Source organism: Myotis davidii, unplaced genomic scaffold, assembly GCF_000327345.1.
Source record: "Myotis davidii unplaced genomic scaffold, ASM32734v1 scaffold825, whole genome shotgun sequence".
NCBI classification, from domain to species: Eukaryota; Metazoa; Chordata; class Mammalia; order Chiroptera; family Vespertilionidae; genus Myotis; species Myotis davidii.
In genome coordinates this window covers 160113-174304 of record NW_006296541.1, presented here as the reverse complement: position 1 = coordinate 174304, position 14192 = coordinate 160113, and the positions used below count along the sequence as shown (strand labels likewise).

The following is a 14192-nucleotide window of genomic DNA, read 5'->3' as shown; positions in this document are numbered from 1 at the left end:
TTCTGCTTCTTGGGAAGGAGCGATTTGCTGGCGTGGACATCCGAGTCCGTGTGAAGGGTGGTGGTCATGTGGCCCAGATTTATGGTAAGTCCCAGGACCTGGGCAACATGGGTGGGAGGTGGCTCTGAGAGCAAGGTCCTACTCCTGGATCTTCTTAAAACTAATGTACCTTATTTTGTGTGTTTTTCTCACAGCAATCCGCCAGTCCATTTCCAAAGCCCTGGTGGCCTATTACCAGAAATGTGAGTGAGTGGGTCCTTCCCATCGGCGTGGGGGTGGGTGCAAGTCAAGTGCCAGCTCTGGCATTTAGCTCCAGACAGTAGGCGAATGCTTCCGTGGTCATCTGAGTCTATCCCATTTCTTACCCCAGATGTGGATGAAGCTTCCAAGAAGGAGATCAAAGACATCCTTATCCAGTATGACCGGACCCTGCTGGTAGCTGATCCCCGTCGCTGTGAATCCAAAAAGTTTGGTGGTCCTGGTGCCCGTGCTCGCTACCAGAAGTCTTACCGATAAGCTCATCTGGGTTCACCTTTATAATAAATAATGGTCATGGATTTTAAGGTTTCAAGGATTGTGCTATCTTTTGTGGTAGTCTTTGGCTAAAAGAAATACAGGAAACACCCCAAACCCACTGCCAGTCTGGATTTAAAGCCCTTCCATAAGCCACCACTCTGGGGTTAGTGTGGATGGGTGGGAAGGTGGGTGGGAACAAACCTGGCCCCTTTCCCTGCACCCCAGAGTAGAGTATGTGGGCACAGCTGAGATGGGGAGTTTCGGGGCCATTGGTTGTGTAGGGTATCAATGAGTTTGTCTTTATTTCAATTCTTTTGCTGCTGGTTTGCACCTCAGGAAAAGAGCAGGGGAAATATATACTATCAATAATCTTGAATAGAAAGAAAGATGGCCTGGGTGGAGTCTGAAGTCAGCAACTAAGGGCATGACTGGGCTGGGAAAGGAATTTTTTTTATACATATATATTTTATTGATTTTTTACAGAGAGGAAGGGAGAGAGATAGTCAGAAACATCGATGAGAGAGAAACATCAATCAGCCACCTCCTGCACATCCCCATTAGGGATGTGCCTGCAACCCAGGTATATGCCCTTGACCGGAATCGAGCCTGGGACCTTTCAGTCCGCAGGCCGACGCTCTATCCACTGAGCCAAACTGGTTACGGCTTTAATATATTTTTATTGATTTTAGAGAGGGAGAGAAACACCAATGATGAGAGAGAATCATTGATTGGCTGCCTCCTGCACACCCCTAACTGGGGATCGAGCCCACAACCTGGGCATGTGCCCTTGACCGGAATCAAACCCTGGACCCTTCAGTCCGCAGGCCAACCCTCTATCCATTGAGCCAGACCAGATAGGGCAGGGATTTTAATATCAATCTGTAGCTTAGATAAGATTAGGGGGCAAGGGCCCTAAACCCCACAGGGGCTTCATCTGGCTTCAACCACAAGTCAGTACTGCCTCCTAGGGAAAGTAAGTCCCAGTTATGCTCCCTAGTAACTGTCCTAATGGGGCTCAAAACATGGCTTAGGTCTTCAATGTGCCTGCCCTTCAATGAAAGCCAACAAGTGGGCTTTCAGTTCCTACCATTGGGCTACAACGTGATAGGACATTTCCACTGTCAAAAAAAATTCTGTGGGATGGTGCGTGTATATGTACAGCTGGTGTAGGTTCCAGGACCACCCACAGATACCAAAATCCTGGGATGTTCAAGTCCCTTAGTCTTCATATTCAATGCAGAATTTCACATGGGAGTTCAGTTCATTCCCCCATCCCTGCCTTTTTTAAAAAACATATTTTTATTCATTTTTTACAGAGAGGAAGGGAGAGGGATAGAAAGCTAGAAATATCAAGAAGAGAAACTGATCAGCTGCCTCCTGCACACCCCCCACTGGGGATGTGCCTGCAACCAAGGTACATGCCCTTGACCAGAATTGAACCTAGGACCCTTCAGTCCGCAGGTGGAGGCTCTATCCACTGAGCCAAACCGGCTATGGCCATTTCTGCCTTTCTATAGGCACCTCACTTGCTCTGGTAAGGGCATCTCTTCATGCCAGTCTTCTCAGCCAACCTAGATGTCCCAGCCATCTGCGGGGGGGTGGGGGAGATACTCCCCCTGCTGAGTACTGGTGGCATCTTACCACACTAGACTGTTACTTGAGGGGAAAGTTACACAAATTTTTATAGCAGAAGGAACTTGAGATTTACTGTCCAGTTGCCCTATTTTGTATCTGCCCTACCCAACGCAGTCGTGTGACTACCAAGCTGAGCTGCACAGGCGAGAACATTTTCCTTGAAAGTTCTATGGCCGTGGTCGGCAACTGTGGCTCGTGAGCCACATGTGGCTCTTTGGCCCCTTGAGTGTGGCTCTTCCACAAAATACCACGTGCGGGCACATGTACAGTGCGATTGAAACTTCGTGGCCCTCGTGCAGAAGTCGGTTTTCGGCCTGGGCGAGTCTATTTTGAAGAAGTACTATTGATATTTAGCTCTGTTGACTCATAAGTTTGCCGACCACTGTATCTGGGATAGCACTGATACGTAGGGAATAAATACAAATACAGTCATGCACCACCCAACAGTGGAGATATGCTCTGAGAAATGCGTTGGTAGGTGTTTTCATTGTGCAAACTACTTGACACAAACCTAGGTGGTACAGCCCACTACACAGCCTGTTGTGAAGGGAAGGAAAATAATTTTTCCTCTACCCTTCTGGGTTCTTGGCTGACACATCGCCATAATAAAAGAATGACAGGAAGGGGAAAAAAAGTATTCCTGTGTATAAGGAAGAGGCCCAGGAAAACAATAATTCATCAGAATGGTTGTGAAGATGCTTAGCATGGCACCTACTTGGTGCTCAATCAACCCCACTGAGTTGATCCTATAAAATTCTGTTGCTTATGAGCTAGTCCTTGTCATATAGTTGGAGCCAAGCTTGGATACCTTCTTCAGTTGAAGATCGAAGACGGGTTTGGTGGTGGTGTGGGAGGGGGATCAGCTATAGATCACCAGGAATAGCACAGTGAACAAGGGTAAGAGTGTTAAGTCCTTGTCTCCATTGAGTTTCCAGGTAAGGTCATTCCCCTCTTCCTGGGCCTCACCAATGGAGATTTCCAATTTACAAAAGTAAATGTCCTACAGAGGGTAACCTCTACTTGGTTTTCAGAGCTTCTCCCATGTCTGCTATTTAACCAGCCTAAAATAATCCTCATGCCAAATGGGCATATTGTGAGGTGGCAAATTCTGTTCCCCTCCAGCTCCTAGGCTGCAAACCTATACAGCACCTTACTGTACTGAAGACTGTAGGCAATTCTAACAGTGGTATTTGAGGAATGCATTGCACGGTATTACAGATGAGAAAAAGGGGCCAGTGGCAAAAGGCAGCTCAGCAAGCTTTTTGCATGGGAGCTGGAGTTCACTTGGGTTAACTTAAGTTGACTGGCACTAACCTAACGCTCCCAAGGAAGAGAGCAGTATCCCCCTCCTTTGTTTTTCGTTAATCCTCCCGAGAGGATATTTTCCCACTGGTTTTTAGAGAGTGGGAGAGGAGGGGATTGCCTCTTGCATGCTTCCCGATGGGCCAGGGATCGAGCCTGCAACGAGATGTATGCCTTGAGCATGCATGCCTTGAGCGGAATCGAACTGGAGGCCCTTCAGTACACAGGGCAACGCTCTATTCACTGAGCAATCCAACTAGCCTCCACCTTTCCCTTTTTTTTTTAAAATATATTTTATTGATTTTTTTACAGAGAGGAAGGGAGAGAGATAGAGAGTTAGAAACATCGATGAGAGAGAGACATCGATCAGCTGCCTCCTGCACACCTCCTACTGGGATGTGCCCGCAACCCAGGTACATGCCCTTGACCGGAATCGAACCTGGGACCTTTCAGTCCGCAGGCCGACGCTCTATCCACTGAGCCAAACCGGTTTCGGCTCCACCTTTACCTTTTAAAAAAAAAGAATATATTTGTGTTGATTTCAGAGAGGAAGGGGGAGAGATAGTAACATCAATGATGAGAGAATCATTGATCAGCTGCCTCCTGCACTCCCCACTCTGGGGATCATAGACATGTGCCCGGACTGGGAATTGAATCGTGACCTCCTGATTCATAGGTTGATGTTCAACCACTGAGTGACACCAGCCAAACCTCTGCTCTTCCCTGTTTGAGCCTGATTTTGCAGAAGCTCTAAAAGCGGCTTACAACAGGCAAACTATATTCCTGAGGCTTCAGAGCTGGCCTATGAAGCAAATATAATTGGGCAGGCAGGAGGAATGGAATTTAGGGGCTGGGAGCAGGAGGGACTAAGGCAAGCCTGGTGCTCATAGTTTTCCCACAGGATCTAGAGATACCCCCCTCACTCCATCTCGTTGAGGCTCCTGGCTGCCTCCCAGAGGCACAGCTGGGATGCATCTGGAGGAGCTAAAGGCACTTGCCTCTTCCCCTGCGCCAGGCCTTGGAGCAGACAGCCTTTTCTCCCTCCCTGACGCCTCCTCAAATACCGGGAATTCCGGCGCTGCCGGGAGCCCAAGTCAGGCTGTGAACTTTCCTTCAGCTGGGAATGTGCAGCTGGGGGTGGCTGGGAATGTGCAGCTGGGGCTGAGAGGAGGGCCTGCCTCTGTCCTGACCTTGGGGAGGCTGCAGCGGAGCAGGCCCAGGCCCTGGTGTAGGGAGGGCATGGTTACTGCTCAAGTGAATAGAAGCCAGAGCTAACATTAAGCCAGGCCTTGTCCTGGCTACCTTATCACCTAGGACCCTTGGAGTACTGGGCCGTGTCTCAAGTTGGGGGTGGGGGTGGGGGTGGGGAAAGTGCTCCTTATTGTGCCCCCGGAGGCAAAAACAGTGTCTGGCACAGGATAGGTGCTCAGGAGTACGGGCTGCAGGAAATGGGAGTCCCAGCTCTGCCTCTTGCCTGTGTGACTGGGCAAGTTCCTTATCCGATCTGTTTTATTATCCTCATCTCTAAAGTGGGGATTACAGTCCTCACTTGCCTTTTAGGGCTGTTGTGAGGACTCACAGTGATTGAGTTCATATGAAGTGACTAATGCCCATGGTATGCCATTAGGATTCGATAAATCTCAGCCTTTTTTGCTGTTGTTAGTTGATTCTGAAACTTCAGGTTCCTAGGCTCCCGTCCTGGAGGTTGTGATTCTGCAGTCTGGGACTAGATCCTGGGACATCTGTGATTTGAACAATGTGCTGACTCGGAGGCTCAAACACACTTGGGAATTGGTTACCTTCACTGGTTGTTGCTAATCCTCACCTGAGGTTATTTTTTCCATTTTTAGGAAGAGTGGAAGGGAGGGAAAGGAGGAGGGGAGGAGAGAAACATCAATTAATTGGTTGTCTCCCTCATGCATCCCAACTGGAGCCAGGGATCCAGGGATTGAACCTGCAATCCAGTTATGTGCCCTTGACCAGGAATCAAACCTGTGATCCTTTGGTGGGCAGTCTGATGCTCTAACCAGTGGATCACACTGGCCAAGGCTCCTTCATTGAATCTTTACAGTGACCCTACAAGACCCCTACAAGATGGGATACTATTGTCCTCATTATACATGAGAAAACCCAGGCTCAGAGAGAGATTACATTGACTCTGGTGCCTCAGAAAATTCCAAGAAAGGTTAAATAAGCTGTGCAAAAGCACAAGAGGGTAAATGTTCAATTAAAAAAGCTAATGTTACCAAAGAAATGGATTAGGTTATGCTTCTCACAGGGCGTGCTGCAGCTCGGAGGGCATAAAGGATCCTTTGGCCCTGGACAGGTAGCTCAGTTGGTTAGAAGGCTGTCTCCATAGGCCAAGGTTGTAGGTTCGATCCCCAGCAGGACACATACAAGAATCAACCAATTAATGCATAAATAAGTGGAACAACAAATTGAGGTTTCACTCTTCCCCTTCCTCTCTAAAATCAATAATTTAAAAAAATTGTTTTTGGAAAAAGCCTTTGTCTCTATAACCTGAATTTCCTGGGGGTTGAGGGGGCACACTAAGGCACTGTACAGGTCTCAAACTAGAGAAGGGGGGGAAAGGGGTCTGATTATGTGTGGGTGAGCACAAGAACCCGAATAGTCATGAAGGTGGGAGTGTTCGCCAGGATTGGACAGATGAGGGACAAACTTTTCTCAGAATCTCAAACCTGATCCAGTTTGGTGTTAGCATGGAACTGTCTTTGAAGTTCTGTAGTACCAAGACCCAGCAGAATCCAATGAAGGATGGATAGTGGTCAAGATGGTTGAGGAGATGGTTATGTGAATAAGACGTACAGCTGAACGGACAGAGATGGAAATATGGAGGGTTACGTGGATGAATGGAGAGGGTTGGGTGGAAAAGATGAACAGGTGGGATGACAGAGGGATCAATGGATTAGTGGACGAATGAATGCTAGATGGGTGGGTGGGATGATGGAGGAATAGAGATGGTTGAATAAGTCAAGGCGTATGGATGGGATGATGGATTGAAAGATGGGTGAAATAGATGGAAAGACAGCTGCATAGAGAAATGTAAAGGTGGCCGAGCGGATGAGATAAGTGGGTGATGATGGGACACACGGACTGGATAAATTGCTAAGGGAATGAATTTGTACGTGGAACAAAGCTTCTGAGCTTTTCTGGATGGGCATAAAGCAGTTCATAAACCCTGTGAAATCACACACCAAATTGAAATGGGTCCAGGTTCCAGTAATTCTTGAAAGAGTTTGAAATTTCCCAAATTTTCAGAACCACTGAATTGTACTGTGACAGACCTTCCCACTCATCGTCTTCTGTTATCCCCCACTATCTCCAGAACTGGAAATGAGACATACTGTCACAATATTAATTAACAAAATATTAATGAAATCCCCATCCCCATCCCTGCTGAGTTAATCAAGGTAAGTAATAAGGACCACTTGCCAAAGCAGACCTAGAAGTTGGAAAGCTGCAGCAATTTTAGACTTGTCTTCAGTGTCTGGACTTCTGGGTGAAGTTCTGAGAGTCTGTGGCATTTGGTTGAAGTCCTTGCTTTTTAAGAAGTCTGATATCCTGGCTCACATGTGGAAAGGGGCATCAGGAGCCCCCTGGGCTCTGCGAAAGCCCGCAGATTCCTGGGTGGAAGCTAATAGAGCAGGGTGGTTCAACCTGACCTGGGCCTTGGCTGGCCGTAGCCGCCCGCCACCCCCGACATGGATGTTGACTGTGGTGGCATAGCTGAGCCTCCTGGCTGGAGGTGGTGGGGGCTGGGGCTGGGGTTGGGGCGGCGGTGAAGGTGCCCGTGACGTGGGGGCAGAAGAGGACCAGGAACCCCGGAAAGCTTGGGGGGCCTCTCCCCCAGGCCCCTGCCTCCGAGCTAGGCTCTGGCTGATGTATGAGGCTGCCAGGTATCTTGAGAGAGCAGCTGCGTTGGGACCCAGGAGCTGACGGGTTGGGGGTGAGGGACTGTGGGGTGGAGTCAAGTCTGAAGACTCTGACCTGGCAATGGGAGAGACAGGGTGGCCTTCTGGTTTCAACAAAGCCACAGTGGTCTGAACTGGGGTGGGTGACAGGCCCTGAATGTCCCATGAGCTTCCTTGCTCAGGCAGAGGAGTGGCAGCCGTAAAATGGATGTCTGTGAGGCTCTTCTGCTCCAACAGAGGTGTAGGTTTGGGGACCTGAAGGTCTGTGAGGCTTTGCTCCTGGAGCAAAGGTACAGCAGTGGCAGCCTGGATGTCTGGCAGGTCTCCCTGCTTGGGCAAAGGTGCGAGTGCTTGGACCCGTGTGTCCTTGAGGCCTTGTGGTTGGGGCACAGCTATGGCAACTGGAGCCTGAATGTCTGGGAGATCCTGGGGCAAAGACAATGGAGCATTGGCTGGGATCTGATGGTCTAGGTGGCTTCCATATACAGGCAAAGGCGAGGTATCCAGAACCTGAATGTCTGGGAGGTCAGGTTCCAAGGGCAGTGGGGTGTTGGCTGGGATCCGATGGTCCAGGCTGCTTCCATGCAGACGCAAAGGGTCCATGGCTTGGCTGCAGACAGTGGCTGGGGACCGAACATCCCTGAAACCTCCCTGCTTAGTTAATAGGGTGCTGGCTGGACAGTCGCGGTGGTCTTCTTGCTCGGGCATAGGAGAGGTGGCTAAACCTGTGACACGAGAACAACTTCCCTGCTTCAGCAAAGCTGGGGTGGTTGGAACTTGGATGTCCATCTGACATTCTTGCTGAGGGAAAAAGGTGGTAGCCGGGAGCTGAATATCCCTGTGGCCTCTATGTGCAGGCAAAGGAGTGGCCATTGAAATTTGCATTTCTGGGTGGCCTTCTTGATCAGGTGGAGATGTAATGGCTGGGACCTGGACATCTGGGCCTTCCTGCTTGGGAAAAGGTGTGGTGGCTGGAATCTGGATGTTCCAGAGGCCTTGCTCAGGCAAAGTGGTAGCATCTGGAGTCCGGATGCCCCTATGGTCTTGCTCAGGCAAACTGGAAACATCTAGGCCCTGGCCACCCAGGCAGCCTCCCTGCTTAGACAGGGGTGCAGCAGCTTGAACCTGGGCAGCAGGGCCCAGGGGGACAGATTCCTGGGCCAAAGTCAGCGGGAAGGCCAATTCACACACCAACACGTGTCCAAATGCAGGCAGGGGCCCTGTATTCAAAGAAAGGAGGACTGAGTCAGGTATTGGCATTCCAGCATGGGCTGCCTCTGCCAACCACATACCCGGACCTCACCTGGCTCGGCCTGCTCGTGGGGCAGGCAGGGGGACAGGTGGAGTTGGGCCAGAGCCCGTGGCCTGCGGCGGGGGGCATTGGCCGATGCCCGCGTCTCAGCCCGCTGCATCTGCTGGATCCGCTCACTGTACAGCCGGGCCAACTCTCGCACTCGGGATGCGGCCCGCTCTGTACTGGGGGCTCCAGCCTTTCCGCTCCCACTCCCTCCTCGCAGATCTGAATCTTCCAGAATCAGCAGCGGTTCTGGGAAACCTGGCCGGGCCAAATGCCCCTGCTCCAGAGCCTGCCAGGCACTCCGGATTTCGGAGCAAGAGCGGAATCCCAGCTCATCCTGATCTTGGGCACCATCCTGGGGCTGGAAATCTGGAAACGATACCCCATCCTCCTCCTCCCTTGCCTGCCCTGCCCTGCCGTCTGAGGAGGGCTCTCCCAGTTTCCCAGCACGGGCTCCAGAGAACAGTTCTCTCCTGGTGGCGAGAGCCTCATCTGGCTCCTGTAGCGGGCCATGCAGCCAAGAGTCACAGGGAAGGGTGGGAGGGCTGGAAAGACCAGGAATGTCGGGGACACTAGGTATGACTGGAAGGCAGGGCATTTCAAAAACACTGGAAATGTCAGAGAGACTGGGAAGGCAGGGCATTGGAGGAATTTCAGAGAGGCTAGACATCTCAGGGAGGGTGGACACGGCAGGATTTTTGGTAAGGCCAGGAATGTCGGGAACTTCGGCTGCACCGGAGCCTTCGAGTCCCTCCAGGACATGGAGTGGGGAAGGGCTCCGTTCGTCCAGCTCCAGCTCTTCGTCCTCCTCTTCGGAAGAGTCCCGGCTGGGCAGGGCTGGGAATGTGAGGCTTTCACCATCACGTGGCACTTGGGAGTCTCCAGGGAACTCGGGAATGTCGTGGGGAGGCGGCTGTAGCGGGCACTGGGGAAGAGACCAACAGTATCAGGTGCTTTGGCTGCTCCGGTGCCCGGTCTGTGCCTGCCCAAGCGAGAGCCCCAAGGACACTGTGACGGGATGCCCAGCTCAGCAGTTCCAGGATTTCTTCAGTGATTGAGGTCCCAGAGGGGTCCAGCGTGGGGGGTCCAGTGTCTTCCAAGTCCTCAGCAGGTCCAGAAGCTGGACCCGATGGCTGAGGCTCTAAAGGGGGGTAGAGCTCCCCCTCACTGCCAGCATGCTATGAGGAAGGAAAGAATGGAGGGCATGCACCCAGAGCTGTCAGCACCCATGCTTCCCAGTCCCCTTCTTATTCAAACCCAGGAATTGATAACTCAAGCTCCCTCCTCCATCAGATTCTTGTTCTGGGTCCCCAGATTCCATCCCAAGAGACTTCTTACCTTGAGTCTAGGCTTAGCTGGGAAAGAAGAAATGAAAAAAAAAGTGAGATGTAGGAATAAGTTTACTCCTTATAATTGATGAGTTGCCCTATCACCACTCCCCCGTAAACACTGGGCATGCCATGGGAAGAGACAGACAGGCAGGGCTGGACTTGGCTGGGCTGGGCAGTCACTTACCATTCTGTGGAAACATGACATAAGGGTCCTTCACTGGCTCTGGGGAGAGGACACACTGATGTCAGGGGCCCAGCTCCCACCCCGATCCCTAGTTAACCTTTCAGTGGAATCAACTCACCAGACTGTCTACGGCCATGGCGGGCAGTGGAGGGGCCTGGAGACGGAGCTGTGGGAGAGGCAGATTAGAACCTCGTTATGAGCCCAACCCCAGGCTTCTAGGAGAGGAAGGGCTGGGGGTACGGACATTCCTGAGTCCTGGGGGCAAAGGGGGCGGAACTCTTCTTTACCTGTGTTCCTTCGTCCCGGGGTGAAACTTCTGGCATCTGGAGGTCGGGGAGACCCAAGTAGGGGGATCACAGGCTCTGGGACAGGCTTACTTTTAGGAGCACCTGTGGGGAGAGATTTGGGGCTAAGAATCTACTCTTTCTTGGAAGTAACCCCTCTACTTCCATACCTACCAACCCAAGGCCCCAACTCACAGTGCAGGCTGTTTTCAAGAAGAACTTGTTTTGCCTGAAAGACACAAGGATGAGGGTTGAGGAGCCCGTCTCCTGAGCCCCTGAGTCATAGTCCCATTAGTGAGTACTGCTACATGACAGGCACATTACATGACTGATGACAATTATTCCTCACCACAACCCTATGAGGTTGGTGCTATTATTCTTCCTGGTGAGGAAACTGAGGTCAGAGAGGTTGGTCAAAGTCACCAAGCCGGGACACGGTGGAGCTGAAATTCAAACCCAGGCAGCCTATCTGCAATTTAACCGCCACGTTTTAAGAGAGTCCCCGGCACTCAGTGTCCTCCAGAACCACTGGGGGCCAGAGTATCTGGCACTCTGAGAGCCCCTGTCTGTGGCAGGAGCTGTACCTTGGCTGGGATAGAGGCAGGGTGGTTCTCAAAGAAGAGACGCTGGAGACAGTGAATCCACAGTCTCTTCTCTTCTTGGTTCTTGGCCTGGCGGCAGGTGGGGGTGGAGTGGGAAGTCAGGTGCGAGGTCTATGAGCTGGAGGGAACCCTGCCCACCCAGCCCCATTCTCCTCACCTGAAGCAGGTGCCTGTGCTTGGGAATGGTCAAATCGGCCACCTTGAACCCTAGAGGGTCACGAGGACTCTCGCTCACACTCAGGTTGCAGCACTGAATAGGCGAGCAGAGAGGGTGGCAGGCTCAGAGCCCTTGGACTCAACAATGTGGCCCTTGCATTTGGGTTCCTACCCCCTAGAAAGATGTGCCCTGTATGGTTGTATGGGGTCCCCCTTCCCGTGGATCCTCTCCTCCAGGCTGGGCTCTGCTCTCCCTCACCAGCCCTCCCTACCCTCATGTGAATTAAGATGTGCATTCCCCGTGAAGACACTTGTCTGGTGAGCAAATCCATGTCCTCCCACTCTGCATTCCACTGGCCTCACCATCCTTATTATACCCTCAGACTCTAGAAAACATGGCCCTGGTTGTCCCTCCTTCCAGACCCTGCCCCTGGTCACCCCTTTAGAGATACAGGTATCAGTACATAGAATATAGTTTGTAGGTAACTCACAAAGATGTGACCCTTGTAGGTGTATTCTGGCCCCCGGCGTTTGGCCACGAGCAGCATCCGTGAGAATAGAAAGAGCAGCCGCTCACCCCCTCGAAGTCGGGGGCCACTCCCTCCGCCACCTCGGAATGAGCCTTCCAGCACCAGCTCCCCGAAGGCACTGAGCTCCGGGCCGGTCCAGCCGCCCAGCTGCCGCTGCACTTCCTGCCAAGACCCCATCAGGTACAGGGGACACAGAAACATCACGGGAGGCACACACATCCCAGCACGGGGGCGCTAACAAGGGGCCGGGCTGTCTGAGCCCACCTTCTGAGGCCGCCTGTGAAGCACTGACCATCCCCACGAAGGCCCTCATGCCCACTCCTCCCATCCAGCCCACCCTGGAGTCACCTGGAGGCGCGCAGCGTGCTCCTGCTTGCGCTTCATGTCGTTAATGTACCAGGCAACGGCTGTCATGGACACGATAGCCTCCTCTACCATCTCGCGGCCCCCGGTGCCCGGGCCCTCAACCCAGTGCTTGCCCAGCTCCTGCCAGGCAGTCACCGGACAACCGGGGGGAGGGAACAGTAACAGAGAAAAAGAAAGAATGATAATGATAGAGACAGAGAGACATATAAAGGTAGGGGCAGAGATGGAGATCCAGAGGCAGAGAGAGATAAACAGGAAGAGATAGAAAGTCGAATCAGCTGATGCCAGTCCCCATTGCCAACAAGACCCTACCCCAAGCACTGGCAGTCTGTAGGGACCAAATGCCTCCCCAGACCTTCCCCAGTTCATTCCTCTCGATGCACCACTGGGTGGTCCATGGGAAGGACCTGTTCCCCCCAAGCAAACCCTCAAGGGCCACAGCAAACCTGCAGCAACAGGTGGTACTTGAGGATGCGCTGAACAGGTTTCAGGAGGAAGCTCTGCAGGGGCAGTGAGTGGTGGAGCTGGGCCTGGCGCTCCTGCAGCCACAGGGCTGCGGGTGGAGACAGCGACAGCTCCCGGAGCAGGGCTAGAGAGCTGGGGGCACAGAACAGGTCAAGAGAGGGCATCTCTGGTGGGCAGGGGTGGGAGGGTTGGGGGCAGGCAGGGGTCAAGGGCAGGCTAGAGAGAGTTCAGTTACTGTCACAGTCTGGCAGGGGTAGACGGGTTGAGTGGAGGGAGGTTGGCTGGCACAACAGCTCCTGGGCACAACCTAGAACCCCTCACCTTGGGTAGTTCATGCAGTACAACGTGTAGATGTCAAAATCTTCACTCTGTGAGTGACAGGGGGATTAGCACCTCAGACTGCCCATGACCCCCCAGCACAGGCTTGCTCCTCACTTACCCAGGCACCAGTCCAGATTGAGCCCTGGCACCCCAACTCACCCTCTGCACGAAGCACTCTGCAATGCCCACTGCACTGCTGCTGCCCTCCAGGTCCTCCAGGAGCTGGCTGTGGGGAGAGGGAAGGGTGAGAGACGGCCCTGCCCCCAGACCCTCCCAAGGGAGGACTCCGAGAGGCTTGGTGGGGGCTTGGTGCTGCCAGGATCTCTCTAGGGCAGCGGTTCTCAACCTGTGGGTCGCGACCCCTTTGGCGGTCAAACGACCCTTTCACAGGGGTCGCCTAAGACCATCCTGCATATCAGATATTTACATTACGATTCATAACAGTAGCAACATTACAGTTATGAAGTAGCAACGAAAATAATTTTACGGTTGGGTCACATAAGTGTATTTAAAGGGCCAGAAGGCCGAGAACCACTGCTCTAGGGGCTCTCATGTCCAGAGGAAGAGCCCTCTGATTCCTACATGGAACATCACAACCTGCTCAGACTTCCCTGGACTGAATCACATTCCTCAGCCTGAAATCTTGTCACAGCTGGCTGGAGCCTGGGTGTCTCATGTCATGACCCAGGGACAACAGTGTCATAACATTCAGAGCTGTGATAATCTTAAGATTCCATTGTGATTCTGAGATGTTGTCATGACTCTCAGACCCCCTGCAATAATGTTATGATCTCAGCCCTGGCCGAATATTTCAGTTGGTTAGAGCATTTGGTTTGATTCCCGGTCAGGGCACATACAAGAAGCAACCAATGAATGCATAAATAAGTGGAACAACAAATAGGTGTTTCTCTCTCTCTCCCTCAATTTAAAAAATAATAACTGCATGATCTCCTGATTCTTGAAATCCAGCGTCCTCTTCACTGGGGACCAACCATCCTGGTTTGTCCGGGGCTGAGGGGTTCCCAGGACACAAATGCTCGCACTGTCAGGATCTCCAGGCTCCATCTGGGCCTTAGATATATTGTTCTCCCAAGTCTGACACATTGCTAAAATCCATCCAGATGCCTGGACCCGTCCCCTTATTTGGACTTGGACCTCATCCGGATCCTCAGGCTCCATCCCCTCCTCCACACTCTGGGTCCTCCCGCCCCATCAAGATCCCTGCCCAATGTTTCGACATTTAGCCCCACTCTCCTGGCCCCAGCCCCTGA

General features: G+C 52.3%; 2 protein-coding genes across 3 annotated transcripts in view; one reads left to right on the top strand and one right to left on the bottom strand.

The window, feature by feature from the left end:
• RPS16 (ribosomal protein S16) overlaps nucleotides 1-571 on the top strand; it is a 2776-nt gene extending 2205 nt beyond the window's left edge. The window contains exons 3-5 of the mRNA XM_015569278.1: nucleotides 1-84; nucleotides 195-242; nucleotides 371-571. Of these exons, the coding sequence (XP_015424764.1) occupies nucleotides 1-84; nucleotides 195-242; nucleotides 371-516 (278 nt within the window). The 3' untranslated portion in view covers nucleotides 517-571. The remainder of the gene's footprint in view (nucleotides 85-194; nucleotides 243-370) is intronic.
• A 6255-nt stretch (nucleotides 572-6826) lies between these two features.
• PLEKHG2 (pleckstrin homology and RhoGEF domain containing G2) overlaps nucleotides 6827-14192 on the bottom strand; it is a 9107-nt gene continuing 1741 nt past the window's right edge. Inside the window, exons 4-18 of one of the 2 annotated variants that reach the window (XM_015569277.1) lie at nucleotides 13081-13156; nucleotides 12922-12968; nucleotides 12582-12732; nucleotides 12118-12255; nucleotides 11731-11931; nucleotides 11241-11333; nucleotides 11066-11152; nucleotides 10677-10710; nucleotides 10485-10586; nucleotides 10316-10363; nucleotides 10198-10236; nucleotides 10021-10037; nucleotides 9681-9860; nucleotides 8689-9607; nucleotides 6827-8605 (exon numbers count right to left, since the gene is read on the bottom strand). In XM_015569277.1, coding sequence (XP_015424763.1) covers nucleotides 7041-8605; nucleotides 8689-9607; nucleotides 9681-9860; nucleotides 10021-10037; nucleotides 10198-10236; nucleotides 10316-10363; nucleotides 10485-10586; nucleotides 10677-10710; nucleotides 11066-11152; nucleotides 11241-11333; nucleotides 11731-11931; nucleotides 12118-12255; nucleotides 12582-12732; nucleotides 12922-12968; nucleotides 13081-13156 — 3697 coding nt within the window. In that variant the 3' untranslated portion in view covers nucleotides 6827-7040. The remainder of the gene's footprint in view (nucleotides 8606-8688; nucleotides 9608-9680; nucleotides 9861-10020; nucleotides 10038-10197; nucleotides 10237-10315; nucleotides 10364-10484; nucleotides 10587-10676; nucleotides 10711-11065; nucleotides 11153-11240; nucleotides 11334-11730; nucleotides 11932-12117; nucleotides 12256-12581; nucleotides 12733-12921; nucleotides 12969-13080; nucleotides 13157-14192) is intronic. The other variant, XM_006771953.2, reaches the window with a different exon arrangement.